This window comes from Anarrhichthys ocellatus, unplaced genomic scaffold (assembly GCF_004355925.1).
Source record: "Anarrhichthys ocellatus isolate YVR2014 unplaced genomic scaffold, GSC_Weel_1.0 scaffold3, whole genome shotgun sequence".
NCBI lineage: Eukaryota > Metazoa > Chordata > Actinopteri > Perciformes > Anarhichadidae > Anarrhichthys > Anarrhichthys ocellatus.
The window spans coordinates 8,162,747-8,178,826 of NW_022280033.1; the positions used below are offsets into that span (position 1 = coordinate 8,162,747).

At 39.1% G+C, this 16,080-nt stretch overlaps 1 protein-coding gene across 1 annotated transcript; it reads right to left on the reverse strand.

Annotated features, from left to right (window-relative positions):
* Positions 1-5,838: 5,838 nt before the first annotated feature.
* prokr1b (prokineticin receptor 1b) lies at positions 5,839-12,225 on the reverse strand. The gene is made up of 3 exons (XM_031840439.1): positions 12,186-12,225; positions 10,621-11,285; positions 5,839-7,301 (listed from the first exon to the last, which is right to left on the reverse strand). The coding sequence occupies exons 2-3, from the start codon at positions 11,082-11,084 to the stop codon at positions 6,593-6,595; spliced, it is 1,173 nt and encodes a 390-aa protein (XP_031696299.1). The 5' UTR covers positions 11,085-11,285; positions 12,186-12,225; the 3' UTR covers positions 5,839-6,592.
* Positions 12,226-16,080: the final 3,855 nt, after the last annotated feature.

The following is a 16,080-nucleotide window of genomic DNA, read 5'->3' on the forward strand; positions in this document are numbered from 1 at the left end:
GAACATACTGAACACACAGATAAAGGGCATATAAGTAAATTCTGCTGCAGATGGATTGGAAAGTCTGTATGGATATTCCTACGTTTTGACATATAGGCTTTAAAAACAAGCTTCAGCTCCACCGACGATGCACCTTTAGAGACCTTTAGAGTTAGGCTGTATCGTCATTGCCAAGATGTCGATGGCTGGACTTTAAACTTCCCAACGGCTCTTCAGAAACCTATGGGTGAAGTTACGGAGACTTTGTCCATCTGTTATGCAGTCTATGGTTTTGGCAGGTTTTGGTGTGAGTCTAGGCCACCATTGGTGTGAATCCAAACTGACTACCACTGGTGGCCTCCATGAATGAGCAAGCTACATGCCTGTAGAGCAACCCTTGAAGCCTGTAGAGAGTTTGTATTTTATACTCCCAATATAGATTTTCAGTGGATTTTATCACAGTAATTGGTATCATTGAGATCTGTAAGTGTTTTTTCTTCCAAATTGACAGGGAGTAAAATCTAGCCCGGGACTTTGGGATGGAGAGGTCTTTTATTCGAGCCCCCGGAAGGCGCAAGCCTTCATTTTTCTGTTAGTAATTTGAACACCAATACAGTTTCTGTGGTATAAAGAGAATCTGCTGATGCTGAAGACCTTCGACACACTTTAAGGTGTCTTGCTGACACCTACTTTCTCAGTTTGTATAAGCACGTCACCACTGCACTGAATCAAAACAAGACCGGCCAGGCAAGCCTATGTGAGTTGGCTGGTCGATGGCCCTGCAAATGAATATAACATGGGTGCAGATAGTTGAGGTGAGTTTTGCAATTTTTATGAAAAGTGAAATTCAATTCCCATCTAAGGAAAAGAAGGATCCCTGTGTTGAGGAATGGATTAATATGAGGTCCTTAGCAGAATGAGCCAGGCACATTCAGCAAGAAGGAGAAGAAAGTCAAACTTCTTGTTAAAGTCAAATGTAGCTTCCTGGACAGAGTCATCCTGCTGAATCTGCTTCTGATGACAGTAAAACTGCTCAACCATTTAAGGAAAACCTTTTTTTTTACACCTCAGACACATTTCTATGTAAGGAATAGGTTAACATGAAGTCTAGTGGAGTTCAAGCCAAGCACAGGGAAAGAATAAACGTTAGAAATAATTTTATTGTCATATTTAGTTCTCTGGATTGAGCCATCTTCTCCTTTTGGCAGGTCAAACTGAGAGTCGGCTGGCAGGTGAAGAAACAGATCACTGCTCTCACAGATGAACAACACACACACACACACACACACACACACACACACACACACACACTTATACACAGGGTCAGACTGTATACCGCCTGGTGGGAGGAGACAGTAATATACCCTTTTTACATAAAGTGAGATATCAATTTTACAAAATGTTTGCTACTATTTAGACATTTTCAAATTCATAAGGCTCTCCTCAACATGCCGGAAATTATACATTTTGTCTTAATTATATGGAGTGACAATAATTTGAGTTTGTAAATAATAATTAATGTTGAATCCAGTGTCTGACTGAACGATCGCAAAGAGGGATGACTCAAACGTGTTCACCCCCCTCATTTGTCATTTAACATGCATACAATGTCTCTGGTTGTGATGTGGACAAAACAAAAGAGGCACAGTTACATTGGGCTCAGGAAACAACCAAATGGACACCGTCAGGTGAGAAAACCATTTTGTGATCTGTCGAATTCAGACCAGATTCCTGCTGTTTACACTGATGAAATTAATAAAGAATGGAGGAAAGCCTATGAGTTTATGGATACATCATGCGGTGGATAAAATGTCTATCCTGAAATCATTGCCAGTTGCGTGTGCTTCTTCGTGGCTGGTGGCCATCCATCTGCAAATTGATTTTTGCGAGCTGCATAATCCCTGGTGCTCCGGGAAAACATAAATGTACAAGAGTCATCACAGGATGTCAAAGAAAAGGACAGTTTCATCCCATAAGTGTTGACTTATTTCAATAATGTTGCTACAATATCCAGCCTGTATTCTTAACTCTTCATTCAGAGATTCCACCCCATGATGCCACGATGACCCCAGTTAGCGCTGCATGGTTATTGTTAGCATGCAACCATTGAGTCAGATACAAATCAGAATAACAAAGATTTCAACCCTCAAATGCTGAGATTAAGGATTTCTTTAAATTTTCACTGATGAGCTGAGGCTTTCAAATACATTACTTGAAACAACACCTTCAATAACTTGCGTCATTTGAAGATTTTGTGCTTTTTATTTTATTTTGACCATTGTAAAAGAATAAATGATTAGAATCATAAACTTGTTTTTTTCATGATTTTTTCATAAAAAAAGTAATTCAATCCAAAACAGATCTAAATTTGTATTGGTCTTAAAAAACTCATGGTCAAACATCCTCATTTTATGAATACAATGTTTTGTTTGAATTGAACTGTCACAAAAGTGGTCTTTTATTGCAGGGGACTGTCTGTTCTTCAAATATTTGCATTAGTTCTGTCAATAGCACTTGCTAGTACTCAAGCATCTTGTGTAGTTTCCTTTTTTTCAGGTAAGCGAAATGTTAGAAAACTGTAATGATTTTTCAAATGTCTGTGAAGTATAAATGGCTTGTGAGCAAGTGGACAATACAACCTGGAGGAGAAATGGGGATGTGTAAACACTCACTGAGAAACAGCCCATTAGAGCCAAACATTGAGAAGCCGAGCTGTCTGTTGACAGCAAAATATGTGTTTGAAAATGAAGGTACACGGAGTGAAAAAAAACACACCTACGCTTACTGACACTTCACCCTCTGGGGCCAGATCACAGAGACTAATGTAGACAATAAGCAAGGACCCTGATAATGACAACATTTCCCAGCTTCAGACAACAGGCTGTAAGAAAATATGCATAAGAGGCGACAATATTCCCAAATTGTTGACATTCTAAACAAGAACTTATTGACCAAATCAGGAGAAGAATGGCTAAGCTAAATGCACAGCAATAAGACTGATATGCACTGTGGAATGAGGTTGAGAGGAAAAAAGGTCAGCTGCTGTTCCTACTTCACGGTAAATGGTTAGCAGCTTGTTAAAAGGTGTATGTGAATCTGAATCTGAATGTAAATGACCTTTTTAGCCCACTGCTGGGAATTTACATAAAGCTGTTATACGCAGTCAGCGGGTCACCAGTCCTTAGATTATGGAAATCTCTTGATGCAGTATTCGCCATCAATAATTGAAGGAAAGTATATTTTCCACTTCCAGCTTCATGGCGCTGCTTAAAGTGATCACATTTACTTCAGTGATTTACATAGGGAAATATTGTAGCTTCCTTAGGACTCCACTACTTGCTGCTTTGTCTTTCAAAGCACTTTGTGAACTCTGTTTTTAAAGGTGCTGTATAAATAAAGTTATTATTATTAATATTATTACATTTGTGAAGACATTCGAGGACTACTACTTTACATTCAGTAAGAAAAAATGGTAAAAGAAAAATAACAATGATACAATGAATAACAATGAACCTCTTATAGTGATCACTTATGCCCAGGTCAAATATTATCACTACAAGCAGATGATTATTATAACATTTTCTTTTGATTTTTCTTTATTTCTAATGCAGAACATCGAATTGACATTTGTATAGTCATTACATAAGTATAAAGAAATGAAACAGACAGCTTCACTTTTTACTGAATTTAATGACTGTTAACAGCTGTTTCAAATGCTTTTCAAATTACTGTTCAAATTAAATTGCTGTGTATAATTCATAAACACTACAATGCAGTGCAGTACTGTATATAGAACAGGGCTTACTGTAGTTCAAATGATCAAAAGCTATAGTGTAAATCACTATTGATTTCAACTTTAATGGTATTGATATGATCAATATCTCATTGTTTTGTATCTTAAAACAAATAATCCTACCCACTACATATGGTCCACTTTTAATATTGTTCACAGCTTGTAAATGGGAGGGCCAAAAACACGAATCCAATACTGGCCGACACATAGATGTCAATCGTCTGAGTGCCTATATCTTTCTCTCTCTCTCTCCCTCTCTTGTTTGGGCAATTGTGGCTCAGTGAAGAGCAGGGTCATCCTTCAATCAAAGAATCGGCGGTTCGATCCCCGGCTCCCCTAGTCGCATGTTGATGTGTCCTTGGGCAAGACACTTAAACCCAAAAAAGCTCCCGTAGCTGTGCCTACAGTGTGTAAATGTGAATGTTAGTTAGTCCTGGTGGATGGACCATTAGTGTGTGAATGAGTGAATGACGATATGTAGTGTAAAAGCGCTTTGAGTGGTCGAAAAGACAAAAAAAGCGCGATACAAGTACAGTGCATTTACCATTTGTTTCTTAACCTTCAGCCTTTCCTCTTATCTCCCTCTGCATGTTGTCCTTTCAACATCTTATGCTCTCCGCACTAACTGTTTACCTGCATTCAACCAAAACTCGAACGTGATTGGTCATCTGACTACAGACGGAAACCAGAACACTTCCGATCCCAAAATCTTGTCCCGTTGCCTACAGATTCTACATGTGAGCACATAATCTGGTTATAGAGATTAGGGTTGCAGGTTGTCCTCAATGTTATTTTGCTGTTTGTCAATTACACAGCATCTATTGCATGTCTCTCAGTTGCTCTTCCTGAGGTTTCTTCCACTTTTCCCATATTTTTTTGGGGGGGGTTTCCTTTTCAAATCCGTATCGAAAGAGAATCAAAGGACATATGGTAACAAATACTACTATATATATAGATATACTACTGTCTCTTGACATGAAGATAAGTTTTTGTTGAAGTTCTTGTAAATATCCTCCACCTGGATGAGTCAGGATCTTGACTTAGAATTTATTGTCAGAAGTTAAAACATGGTCATGTTTTCAGATGCCAGTAATTATTCAAAAATGAACTAACTCTGCATTATAAAAGATCCACATTGTGATACTTTTAAAACATTTAAGTATAAAATTTCTTGGATGTTTAATATATTTTGGAAGTGACTCTTATAAGATATTCCCAAAGTGTCTTATAACAAAAAGAAGAGGGCATGACTTTGCTACTTTAATTTAGCGGCAGAAGCATACTGATATGTAAAATTCATGAGCTAGTCTATTTGGTTCCAGGATTTTAAATTAAAAAGATAGTTGAGTGTCAGTGCACATATCAAATCTATAAAGAAGCCCTTGCATGTTAATTCTGAGAGAATGACACCAAAACCTGAGGCTTTGTGTTGATGTTTAAAAAGGTGACACTTTTAATCATTTTGTATCATCCGCTGTGCTTAAAGAAAATTATTAATCTACAATGTCAATCTAAGGACCCGGGAATCCCAGGTACCTCCCAAAGGTGCAGGAACGGCACTTATGCTTAAAGGATCTTACAGAGTCTGTCTGTGTTCATATTTTCAAAGAAGTGTTAAAATGCATAAAAATCCAGGCTGTTCTTCAGCCACCAATGATATATTTCTACATATATAGTCTACTGTAGTATTACGCATTTGCAGACTTACAACTGATAATGAGCGAGTCCATGGATGTTAAAGGCAACTTTCATAATGGAAAAAAAGCAAATAAAAGTAAACCTCAATAAATAAAAGCAGCTTTCCTTTCAGTTGTCTCATTGTTTATTACAGTAAGCAAACATAAGGACAAATTAAGTAATAAATAAATGCATTTTTTTAGTAACAAGTGTTTTTTGAACTTACAATCAATATAAATGGAAACACATACAGGCATTTTAAAGATAAACTTCAGGTACTTATGTATCATCTTGGATCAGCCAGTTGTCATTCCCAGAACGTTAAATACTGACGCTTTGTCACGCACCTCGACATCTGATACCGACGCACAAGGCACCCTTTAGCATTAGTATTAACGCTTCAGTCTTTCAAGTAACTACAATGTCAACCCATCTGCATCCTTTTTAGACGCTCAGAGAAAATGCTCTGGATGTGTGATGACGAAGTATGCAGTCTGATAGGGGGTGAGTGGGTCAAACATACACAGACCGGTGTTTGAGATCAGTGTTGAGTTATTTTTGAGATAAATTTGTGATGTGTTTTATGTATTTATGTTACGTATTTAAATTGTACTTCGTTTACATACTTATTTTAAGCTCAGTTATGTTTTTCCCAAACCTTACTAAGTGGTTTTCGTTGTTGTTTCTTGTTTTCTGTGACTGTACGCTGTTACCCTAAAATTAAATTTAAATAATTAAATTTAAATAAAAAGTAGCGCCAAGGGGTCCGACAAAGTGTCAGTATGTGACGAGTTGGGATGACAACGTGTTGGTAAGGGCAGTAGTATCTGTATTTACAAGTCTTACATGTAATATCTATTGTACACATGCTACAACATTTAAAAATAACACAGTGTAGTAACACTGAGCACAACAATTACATTCCCATAATACCTCAAATGGAAGTCCTGTATGATCTGCTGGCTAACAAAGTTTGAGCCATGTTGCCCCATTAATCAGTGTACTATACTGTAACTTTGACCATTCTAAAATGTGATCTGAACACGAGAGAAATGTTCCATGTCAAAATCATCCCTGTCAACATTGTAGTTTCTGTATGCAGCCCACATCTAAATGACTGCTATGTTAAAGACTTCCCTCTCTTCACCTCAAGTGAATGCATTCAATCTCCTCTGTTACGGGCATGGAGGAGGTCCTAATATCCATCTCATCCACATTCTTACTGGGGGCATACGTTGACCTCCAGCGCATCAGTACAATCTTCTTCAGGTACTTAACTGTGTTGTTCTTGACAGTGACAAAACATAAAGTGTTGATTATACTGTTGCTCATGGCAATGCACTCAATGATGTAGAAGGCCACCAGGGAGTTCTTCTGGCGGGAGATGAGCGTTGGGTGGAAATCCCGTAGGATGGTGAAGCCATAGTACGGCGCCCAGCACAGGATGTACGCCGTCAAGATCCCGATCAGGACCATCACTGTCTTGCGGCGACAACGCAACCTCTTCCTAATCTGCTCAGTCTGGAAACCGGGCACATTCTTGAACCAGAGCTCGCGGGAAATTTGGGTGTAACACATTGCCATGACGATCACAGGCCCAACAAACTCCACAGCAAAGACGAACAGGAAGTATGACCGGTAGTAGGCCTGCTGGTCAACAGGCCAGATCTGGGCACAGAAGACTTTGTGTGTGGTTGGGCTGCTGGTGCCACCATGAGGGTACATGATCTCAGATGCAAAGTAGGCAGAGGGAATTGATATCAGAATGGGAACGATCCAGACTCCTGTAATCAGGCCGTAGGCGGTTTGGTACTTCATGCGAGGCCTCAGAGGATGGACAATAGCCATGTACCTGGAAGAACAAAGACATATTGTTGCATTGAAGAGGAAGGAAACAAACACATACTACAAACCGCCCTTTTGAGCACTCTGAGTGCTGTGTGAAGTCAAGAGATTCGGCAAATGGCTCTCAGTCACTAGTGGAAGAATGAAGTTCAATATACGGCACTCCATTATTCAGTGAACTGGATTTCTCATATTGATAGAAGTGGAAGTCAAAAGGTACTGAGGCTTATTGCTTCTTATATTCTCCTCTTTTACCTATATGTAAAGCAAGAAGTAAATGCATGAATTAACATAAAATCTGTTAGTTTTTCATGTTTGTACCTATATATTTTATTTTATATATGTTCAATCACGACATGTTTTTAAAGACAAAAAATATAATATTGATGGGTCAACTTTTTCAATGTGGATACACCTGTGTCATATATAATTCGTACAGTCAAGCAAATCACATTCAAAGATTTCTTTAATAAATCAAGCTAAAAGATATCTGGAATATTTTCCACGCAGACATTTAAAAAACATTTGACATTATCATGCAGCGCGGAAATCTGACTTTAAAGCAACTCAAAGAATTTGTTAATTTTGGGAAACATCTTTTTGAAGGTGAAGTTCAATAACACACCTATCAGTGACTGCAAAGCTGTTTATTTAGATTCTGCATCTAGGTTGTTTATCCTGCACTAATAGAGAAATCTGAAAACAGCTATTTTGAATACTCACCGTCTCTGTTTCTCTCTGTATTGATCATGTTACTCCAAGACTTGTTCACACATGGTTCACACACACTCCTCTTAGGTTGAAAACTTACATGTTACTAGATGTTAATCAGCAACATCATTACAGCATCCTCTTAATTCAATTTCCATTGATATACTGTACTTTAGAGATAATGGGCAATCTTGAGATCAATCTTCAATAACAACTCGTTGAGAAGATCGTTGAGTGGTTAATTTGGTGATAAAGCAATAACTAATTGATAAATTATTGTATTCTTGCAGCATAACCATTCACACTACTTTAGAATAAACTTAAAATTATAAATATGCAGCCTCTGTGCCACATTCAAATACAGAGCACTACCTTCAAAGAAGTAAATTAACAACCACTAGCTTGACAACAGTCCTGTGGATTCCTGTGGAACCGGCTGCGCTCAGTAAGCTGTTGTTTGTAGTTAACACAAGTGGGCTCACACAAAGTCAGGTGGATTATTGACTGAACAATACATTATAATGATCACTTTGGCACACAAAGCACTCGTTATCCAGCCTTCAGGTTACCTCTTGAATTTTAAACAAAAGCTTCTTTTGAGAATCTGTGGAAGTTGTGTGCACTCATGCATACAAGTAGGTGTCTCCCTACATGTGTGCACTACAAGGCAGTGTAGTAATGTTACATTCATGTAGCGCAAGGAAGAGTACTGCAGTGGCTACGCTGGAGGTTGAATTCTGGAAACCTGGGTTGACTAGAAGTCAGCGTCTCCATTTGTAAAGATTACAAAACTGAACTTTTTACACACAAAAGAGGGGGAAAGCCTAAAATAAGAAACTCTATTGTGCAAGTGTCTTCACAAGGAAGGCAAACATCAATAGCAACCATTTGCTTTGCTAAGACTTTCATCAATGCCTTTAATATCCAAGGCACAGGTTTAGGCAATGAAACAGTCAGTTCAATCAATTAGAGAGAGGAAGTGCTATGTTTACATATGATGATCCCCTAAGGGGCCGTCCACACCTCAAGTTTTTTGCACCCTCAAATCCATTGTTGTCAATGTAGAAGCACGGAAGGCGCGCTCAAAAGATCAATGGCTAGCTTCCCCAAGCGCCTATTTTTCAGGGTGTGATGGCTTGGCCCCGAGATAGTAATTGAATTTTAGAACGCTGAAGCACGCACCGCGTATCACGTGACGAGGAACAACCAATTACAGCTGGCAGATCTATTCTGTTTTCCTTAAATACGTACGGTAAATATATGAAGAGGAAGTCAATCAATTTAGTGAAGGACTACCCAGAGCTTTACCATCTGCTCCAGTTTCCACAGACTATTTTACTTTCTTGTATGTGTAGCACTTTGGGCAACCTTTGTTGTATTTCAAAATGTGCTATACAAATGAATTTTGATTTTGATTTGATTTTCTTCACCCATGGCGACCAAGGATGTCACAACATCTGGTTGAAAGGTCAGCCAAATTGAAGATGACAAATCAAGAGGTAAAGCTACTTTGAGGAATTTGCGATGCTGGAAATCCATTTATCTTTGTTTTGACTTGAAGGTTTAGTTTAGTCAGTGAGGCTAAATTACTGCAACTTCATCATCATCGTCATCGCAGCACGCAGGTTTTGGTAGCTTAGTAGCAGTAGGCGCGACTGTAGCGCAACCCCCCCAAGCATCTTGGATAAAAAATATGAAAGCGGCACGATTGTCGTTTTCTAAGCTTTTTTAAATGCAACATGTGAAAGGCACTTAAGGCCTTATCAATTTATATGAACATAGGCATATTTTTTCCACAGCAGACTTTTCTGAGAGCTCTGTCTTCACGTGTGCATTAAGCCGTGACAGTACAGTGAGTACAAGGTGATCTTTCCACAACCTTTACCAAATACTTTAAGTTTACAATTAATATGACCGTACTTAAAAAGTAGGAGAAATGCCAATATGGGTTGTTTTGGAATCTGATGTTTGACACATTTGTTTGTCAAGTATATTTCAGGCTGTGCAGGGGGACTAAAAAGATAAAGTACCTGACGGAGATGGATGAAGATATACAGAGGATATCTACCTGTTGCATATAATCAGCAGAGTAGCAGGGGGGAAACTAACATAGTTTGTGCCATGAATAGGATTGCATTATTATAAAAGTAAGCATGCTGTATGTTCTTCAGTTTAAATGTAACAGGGAGCTATGAACCACTAGGGAGTATAACCACTGCAAATAAACTTGTAGTATAGTTTGCCACAACTTGGTAGTAATATTAACTTTACAATACAGTCATTTTTATTGAAAAGAGCAAGACTGGTAACATGTGTTGTGTGCTTTAAACCTAAAATCAGTTAACTGGATCTGATGGAGAAGCATCTGTGTCTCTCAAAATCTCTCAGGATATGGCAAGAAAATGAAATGTAATTTTATCTCAACAATGATGACCAAAAACCGGATTTATATGTTTTTTGTTGGGCTCTCTGTGGAGAGAAAAAAATATTGCAGGATAAAAACATGAAAGCTTTATCAATTGAAGTCTCCATAGACTATGCTGGAAGGATCAAGCATTGGCTTGCTCGATTGAACCAATAAACCCACAGAGGTATGAAAGAAATAACACACTCACCTGTCAACTGCAATGGCAAGCAATGCGTTTGTGGACACATAGAGTGAGACTGTGCGGAGATAGTTGACGGAGGCACACATCACTAATCCGTGAGACCAGGAAAGCTGTTTCACCACATAGTAGTCCACCAGGAACGGGCAGCACACCACTGCCACAACAAAGTCTGAGATGGCCAGGTTGGCGATGAGCAGGTTTGTGAGGTTGCGGAGCTTTTTGTAGCGCATCAGTGTGGCAATGAATATGAAGTTTCCAAACCCACAGACAAGCATGATGCAGACAAGCACCATGCCGATAACAATGGTGGCCACAAAGAAGGCCTGACCCTGCGTCGTGTCTGGAATCTCATCAGGAGGGATACCATAGTCCATATCATAGCTGTCCATGTAATGATCCAACTTGCCTGCTGGGAGACTCTCCTGCGCCTCTGTATAAGCTACCATGTGGCTGATGTTGGAGTCCCCCATGTCTTAGCACACGCTCTTATTTTGGTTTAGAAAGACTTGTATTTGACTGCAATTTGATTCAACAAATTAGATGAAAATTGATACTTTTTGGTACATGATGCCAATGAATCCTTGAAACCAGCGTAACTATTAAATAAGTTGTTTGTATGCAGATGGAAATTTGAACAGGCTTCTTCCTTGGAAATAGCAGCACATCTTCACCTGGAAAAGAGAATTCCCATCTCAGTATTACTCATGCAGGGTGAGGATCCATGGAGACAAGATATGATCAAAACAAATAACATAATCTCAGTGCTTCAGGCGTAATTATGCTGGCATGTGTGACATTTCTCTATCTTTGGACGAACAATGTAAGTCGGTGTGGTGGAGCAAAGACGTCTATGTCATTCATTATGACCTTGCCACTTTACAGCAAGCTGACATCACAGACTAGGCTCAGCGGGCATTAGGTTTGCAAGAAGTGGTCAGAAAAATCCCTCCGCAAGCAAATGAGGTAAAGCAAAAATATAATTCCAAATGAATTAGAAGAAAAAACAACACATTTAACTAGATTCTACCAGATTTGTATTAAGACAGTAGAACAGGGCAATTAAGTGCGCACTCCTAATATAAGAGAGGCAGACAGAGAGATGATGATGTTCTCAAAAGATTTGACCCATGATCCAAAATAATTTGGTTTTACAATCATGATTTATGTGATCTCCACTAAGTCAGTACTTCATTGAAATTAATGAGATAGGTAATTGCATACGGAGATCAGTAATCATATTTTTTTTAAATAAAATTACATGCAAAAATAGCATCAACTGTATCAATATATGCAGAGCTAGAAGGAAAATGTACTTTGAATTAAGGCTCTGGGGTAGTTTATAAATCCAAACTTGGCTCTACGAAGTAACAGAAGGTCTCAATTAGGAGCATATGCTGTTAAGAGATCATCACAGTCTGTGAATTTAAATCAATACAGCAAAAGAAACGCACACTTAAATGTAGACTTATATGAGAGAAAGACTCTATCTCTTTATTTATAATAAGAAATAATAATCTCGAAGTTTCCAGGAATAAAAGTCGTTTAATTAAAGCATGTTAAAAGACACTTACCAGCAACCGTTGCAGAAGGTCCCGCGACTTTTCTCAGGACAATAGTTAAAAAGAGCGTAACAGCTCGCTGTGTGGCAGGTGTGAAACCAAGCCGGAGCGCAGTCAAGAGGGTCGCTCCATCAGCCTCCACGCACATCAATCCTTTCTGCTGCCAGTCCGCTCCGCTCTCTGCAGAGCGCCTCCAAAGAAGGAGGGGTACAAAGTTACGTCTGTTACTCTTCCGCTTCAAATGTAAAATGTAATTTGTCCGTGTACGTTTTGAAACTCAAATAACCAGCTGATTTTGTTTTTCGTAAATCCCTCTTTTTTATTTCTTTTTTTGAAGAGAGACGCAAAGCAAGACAGGTAACCCGGAAGCATGGGTATGTCAAAATAAAAGCCAAGGCAATAGAATGAACGTATGTAAGAAATACAGTCTCAAGAAACAACAAAATCAAGCTTTATAAGACCACGCCCCGAACATATCTCATTTCCTCTGCAAAAAGTATTTAAGCACAACTGACCCATTGACTTCCTCTTGATCTGCTCCTCTTGAGACTCCAGTCTGCTGTGTAGCCTAGTTCATATATTTACATCACTGATGAACTGGGGATTATACAAAGTTACAATCATACTTTATGATGCACTTGTAGCTTCATTCGTGTGTGTTGCCTGTATAAAGGAAAACGCGTCCCTCTGTGGGTGCGTCATCGCAACTGGCAAAGACAAATATGATTGGTTTATATCAATATTATTCATTATTAACATTTTGAAAATATGCAAATCAAACATGAAAATAAAATCTCCACCCTTTCTGCTGAACCCAAAGTATCCCGGTGTAAAAAAACATGTATTATATATATATAATTTTAAATTATTATTATTACAATTTTTTTTTAAATGCAGTTAAACAGCAGGCCTAAAGAAAAAGCAGTGAGTGCTGTAACACCCTCAGGACCCACACTTCCCGCACCATTGCTCCTTGTTGGAGACAGTAACTCTTCTAGTAGCTGTTGTTGTGGTCTGTAACTCCTGAGGGAAGCATCTGGCTCTTTGGCTGCTAAATGCTCCACTGTGTTCACCAGCTTGTCGCTTACTGTGTCTGTCTGTCTGTCCGGTAGCATAGAGTAGGTTTGTCAGAGCTGGCTGATGGGCGACATTGCTTGGGACAAGGCTATCATTTCTAATGGAGACAGGGGCTGTGCTCTCCTGGGCGGTGGTTTTCAAAGTTCATCCAAATTTAAAGTTGACCAGATATACATGTTGACCCCCAAGACACACATTCAATGGCATTCCATTATGACGGCGAAACCTTGGAGGTCACGTTGCTGTGGCCGAGTAAACGCTTGCAAGCTAGGGAATTGCTATCTCCTTAGCTAATGTGTATAAATAAGCAACCTGCACTTTCTCCAACGACTTTCATGACATTGTGCCTGGTAGCAGTTACGAGTTTCTTTTTTCATATACCTTTTCTTCTAGTCAGTCCAGCGTCGTCTCAAATCCCACAATGTCTTGTCTGGCCATGCTTGGTAGTTGTAAGGACTATTATATGGAACAGAAATAAACGTTGCTTGACTGAGTTCCAAGAGTCATACAACTCTGCTTTGCAATCCTACCAGGACATGGGTAAAAATTCTTCAGCATGGCAGATAATAGACACAAAAAAAAAAAATATTCTAGCTTTGCACCTTTAATGTTCCAGCACTGTAAGTGGCTGAATATCTGAAATGATTGTATGACAGTATAAGAGAGTCCTGGGTGGTGGCTTTGCCTTCAGTTAAGTGTTTATAGTTTTCATGTAGTGCAGATAGTACAATGCACAATATTAAAGTGTCATGTAAGTGTAAAGGGTCTCATGTGGGGGTAAGTGCTCTCAGTCTCTGACGGCCTGAGATGGAAAAAACATCATGTTTGATGTTCACACCCATGGCTGCTACTGACACTGATGGCATAGTGGCTGTTGGAATAGTAATCATGAGCTCATCGTCTGCTGTGAAAAAAGGCGCTACATCTTATCCTTTCTTTTTAATCCGACTTCCATTAGGTTTAGTGGTTTGATGATAAACTGCATTGTTCCTTGAATACAACACTTTTTCCCCCTCTCTCACAGAGCAGAATGCTGTCACCACCAAATCTCTGAGGTTAACCATCCTGAACAGCAGATGAACAGGCGCAGACAGCAGCCCTGATGACTTTTCAGATCAATTCCTTATTGTGATGGAAAGCTAGCACTGTTGGGTTTTGTACCGCCTCTGACAATCATCTGTCAGTGGAGGGCGAGATTGGTTTTGTGTGTCCTCTCACATTGAGTGCAGCGGGTTGGCAGATATAACCGGCGCAGTTTAAACATCATTACAGATAACAATAGACATGAGTGAACCAGCAGACAACTTCCTTCTGTCATCTACAATGGACAAAGGATGATAAAAACAATTTTTTTAATTTCTAGAATTTGAACAACTCATAAGAGATGAGAGGAGTGCCTATTCGTTTTTATCACCCTCTAAATATTAGGGGCTACATGCTTGGCCTTGCTAGTGTCTGTCACAGTAGCCCCGGAGGCCTGACCAGCAGGATAAACACTAGGCTCTCATTTCCAATTCTGGACAGCTCTCTAATCTCAACCGGGCCTCGGATTTACTGCCACTTGTAACCAATGAATATAAATGGGAAATGACCGCCTTGTGATTTTGGCGTTCTCTCCTCAGCCATGGAGAATATGCACAAGACCTATAATCTATGGCCTTCAGTTGAGGATAGACACATAGTGACATAGTTTATTGGTGACAATGTTATGAGGGATAAGCAGCAGTGAAAATCCATACAAATATAGGGGTTTAAATCTGAACAGAGGCAGTCTGTTTTGGCAAAATGTTGGGTCTGCTGAGGATCCCCGGTTCCTCCAGTCTATATGTTGCAAGTGTCCATGGGCAACATACTAAACCCCAAATTGCTCGCGAAGGCTGTGCCATGTAGTTTTGTCTGTGTGAATGAGCATTGGATTAGATCCTGATGAGCAGTTTGGCACCATGTATGGCAGGCTCTGCCATCAGTTTATGGCATGTAGTGTAAAGCACTTTGACACCACCTGTGTATGTCATACAATACGCAGCAACTTTATACTTGTACATTTGGATGAACAATATCTCAGTGTGCTCATTGTTTGTACATATACAACATTGTTTGTATATATACAAACAATGTTTATACTGACAGTATGCATCTAAAGAATGTAATTTGTAAAGTTATTTTTGAGTAGAATAGGTGTGAAATATATGAGACATTCTCTGTAATTGTAACTTTGAAAGGAAATAGGTAGGAGGAGGATATTGCTTTTCATGTTTGAGTGTGTCTGTCGATTGCGATTTCAAAGACTTTTTTTTACACTTTTATTTGACCTATATCAACTTATTTTTGTATACTACTGTAGGTAAAATACAGCAGGTAGGAGTAGGTAAAGGTCATCACATGAACTCTGGTTATATTTATTTGATCAAATAACTGTGAGTGTGAAAGAAAAGGGTACGTCTATAGTGTCTGAATGAGAAATTAACTAACATTATTTTAACTCTGTTATGTCCGTGACATTTTGTTAGTATCTTATTTTTCACACTGCAGCTTTTATAGCCCTTAAGCCGTGGGCTTTGCTCGGGCCAAAATATGCTGAAATGCTGATGTATAGCCATTTGACATGTGTTTCATTCAGCCGTTTTACAGCCTGCTAGATCTGTCGAGAGGGACATTTTGACTGACCTTGTACCACAACCTGCAGAGAGCGAAAGCAAAAGCTCCTCTGTCTCTTCCTCCCTTTTCTATCACTATCTCCTACTCTCATCTCTGCTAAATGTTATTGTAAGGGAAATAATGGAAATACAAAAGGGTAATGAAAAATACAGACATGTGGGCTAAAAGCACC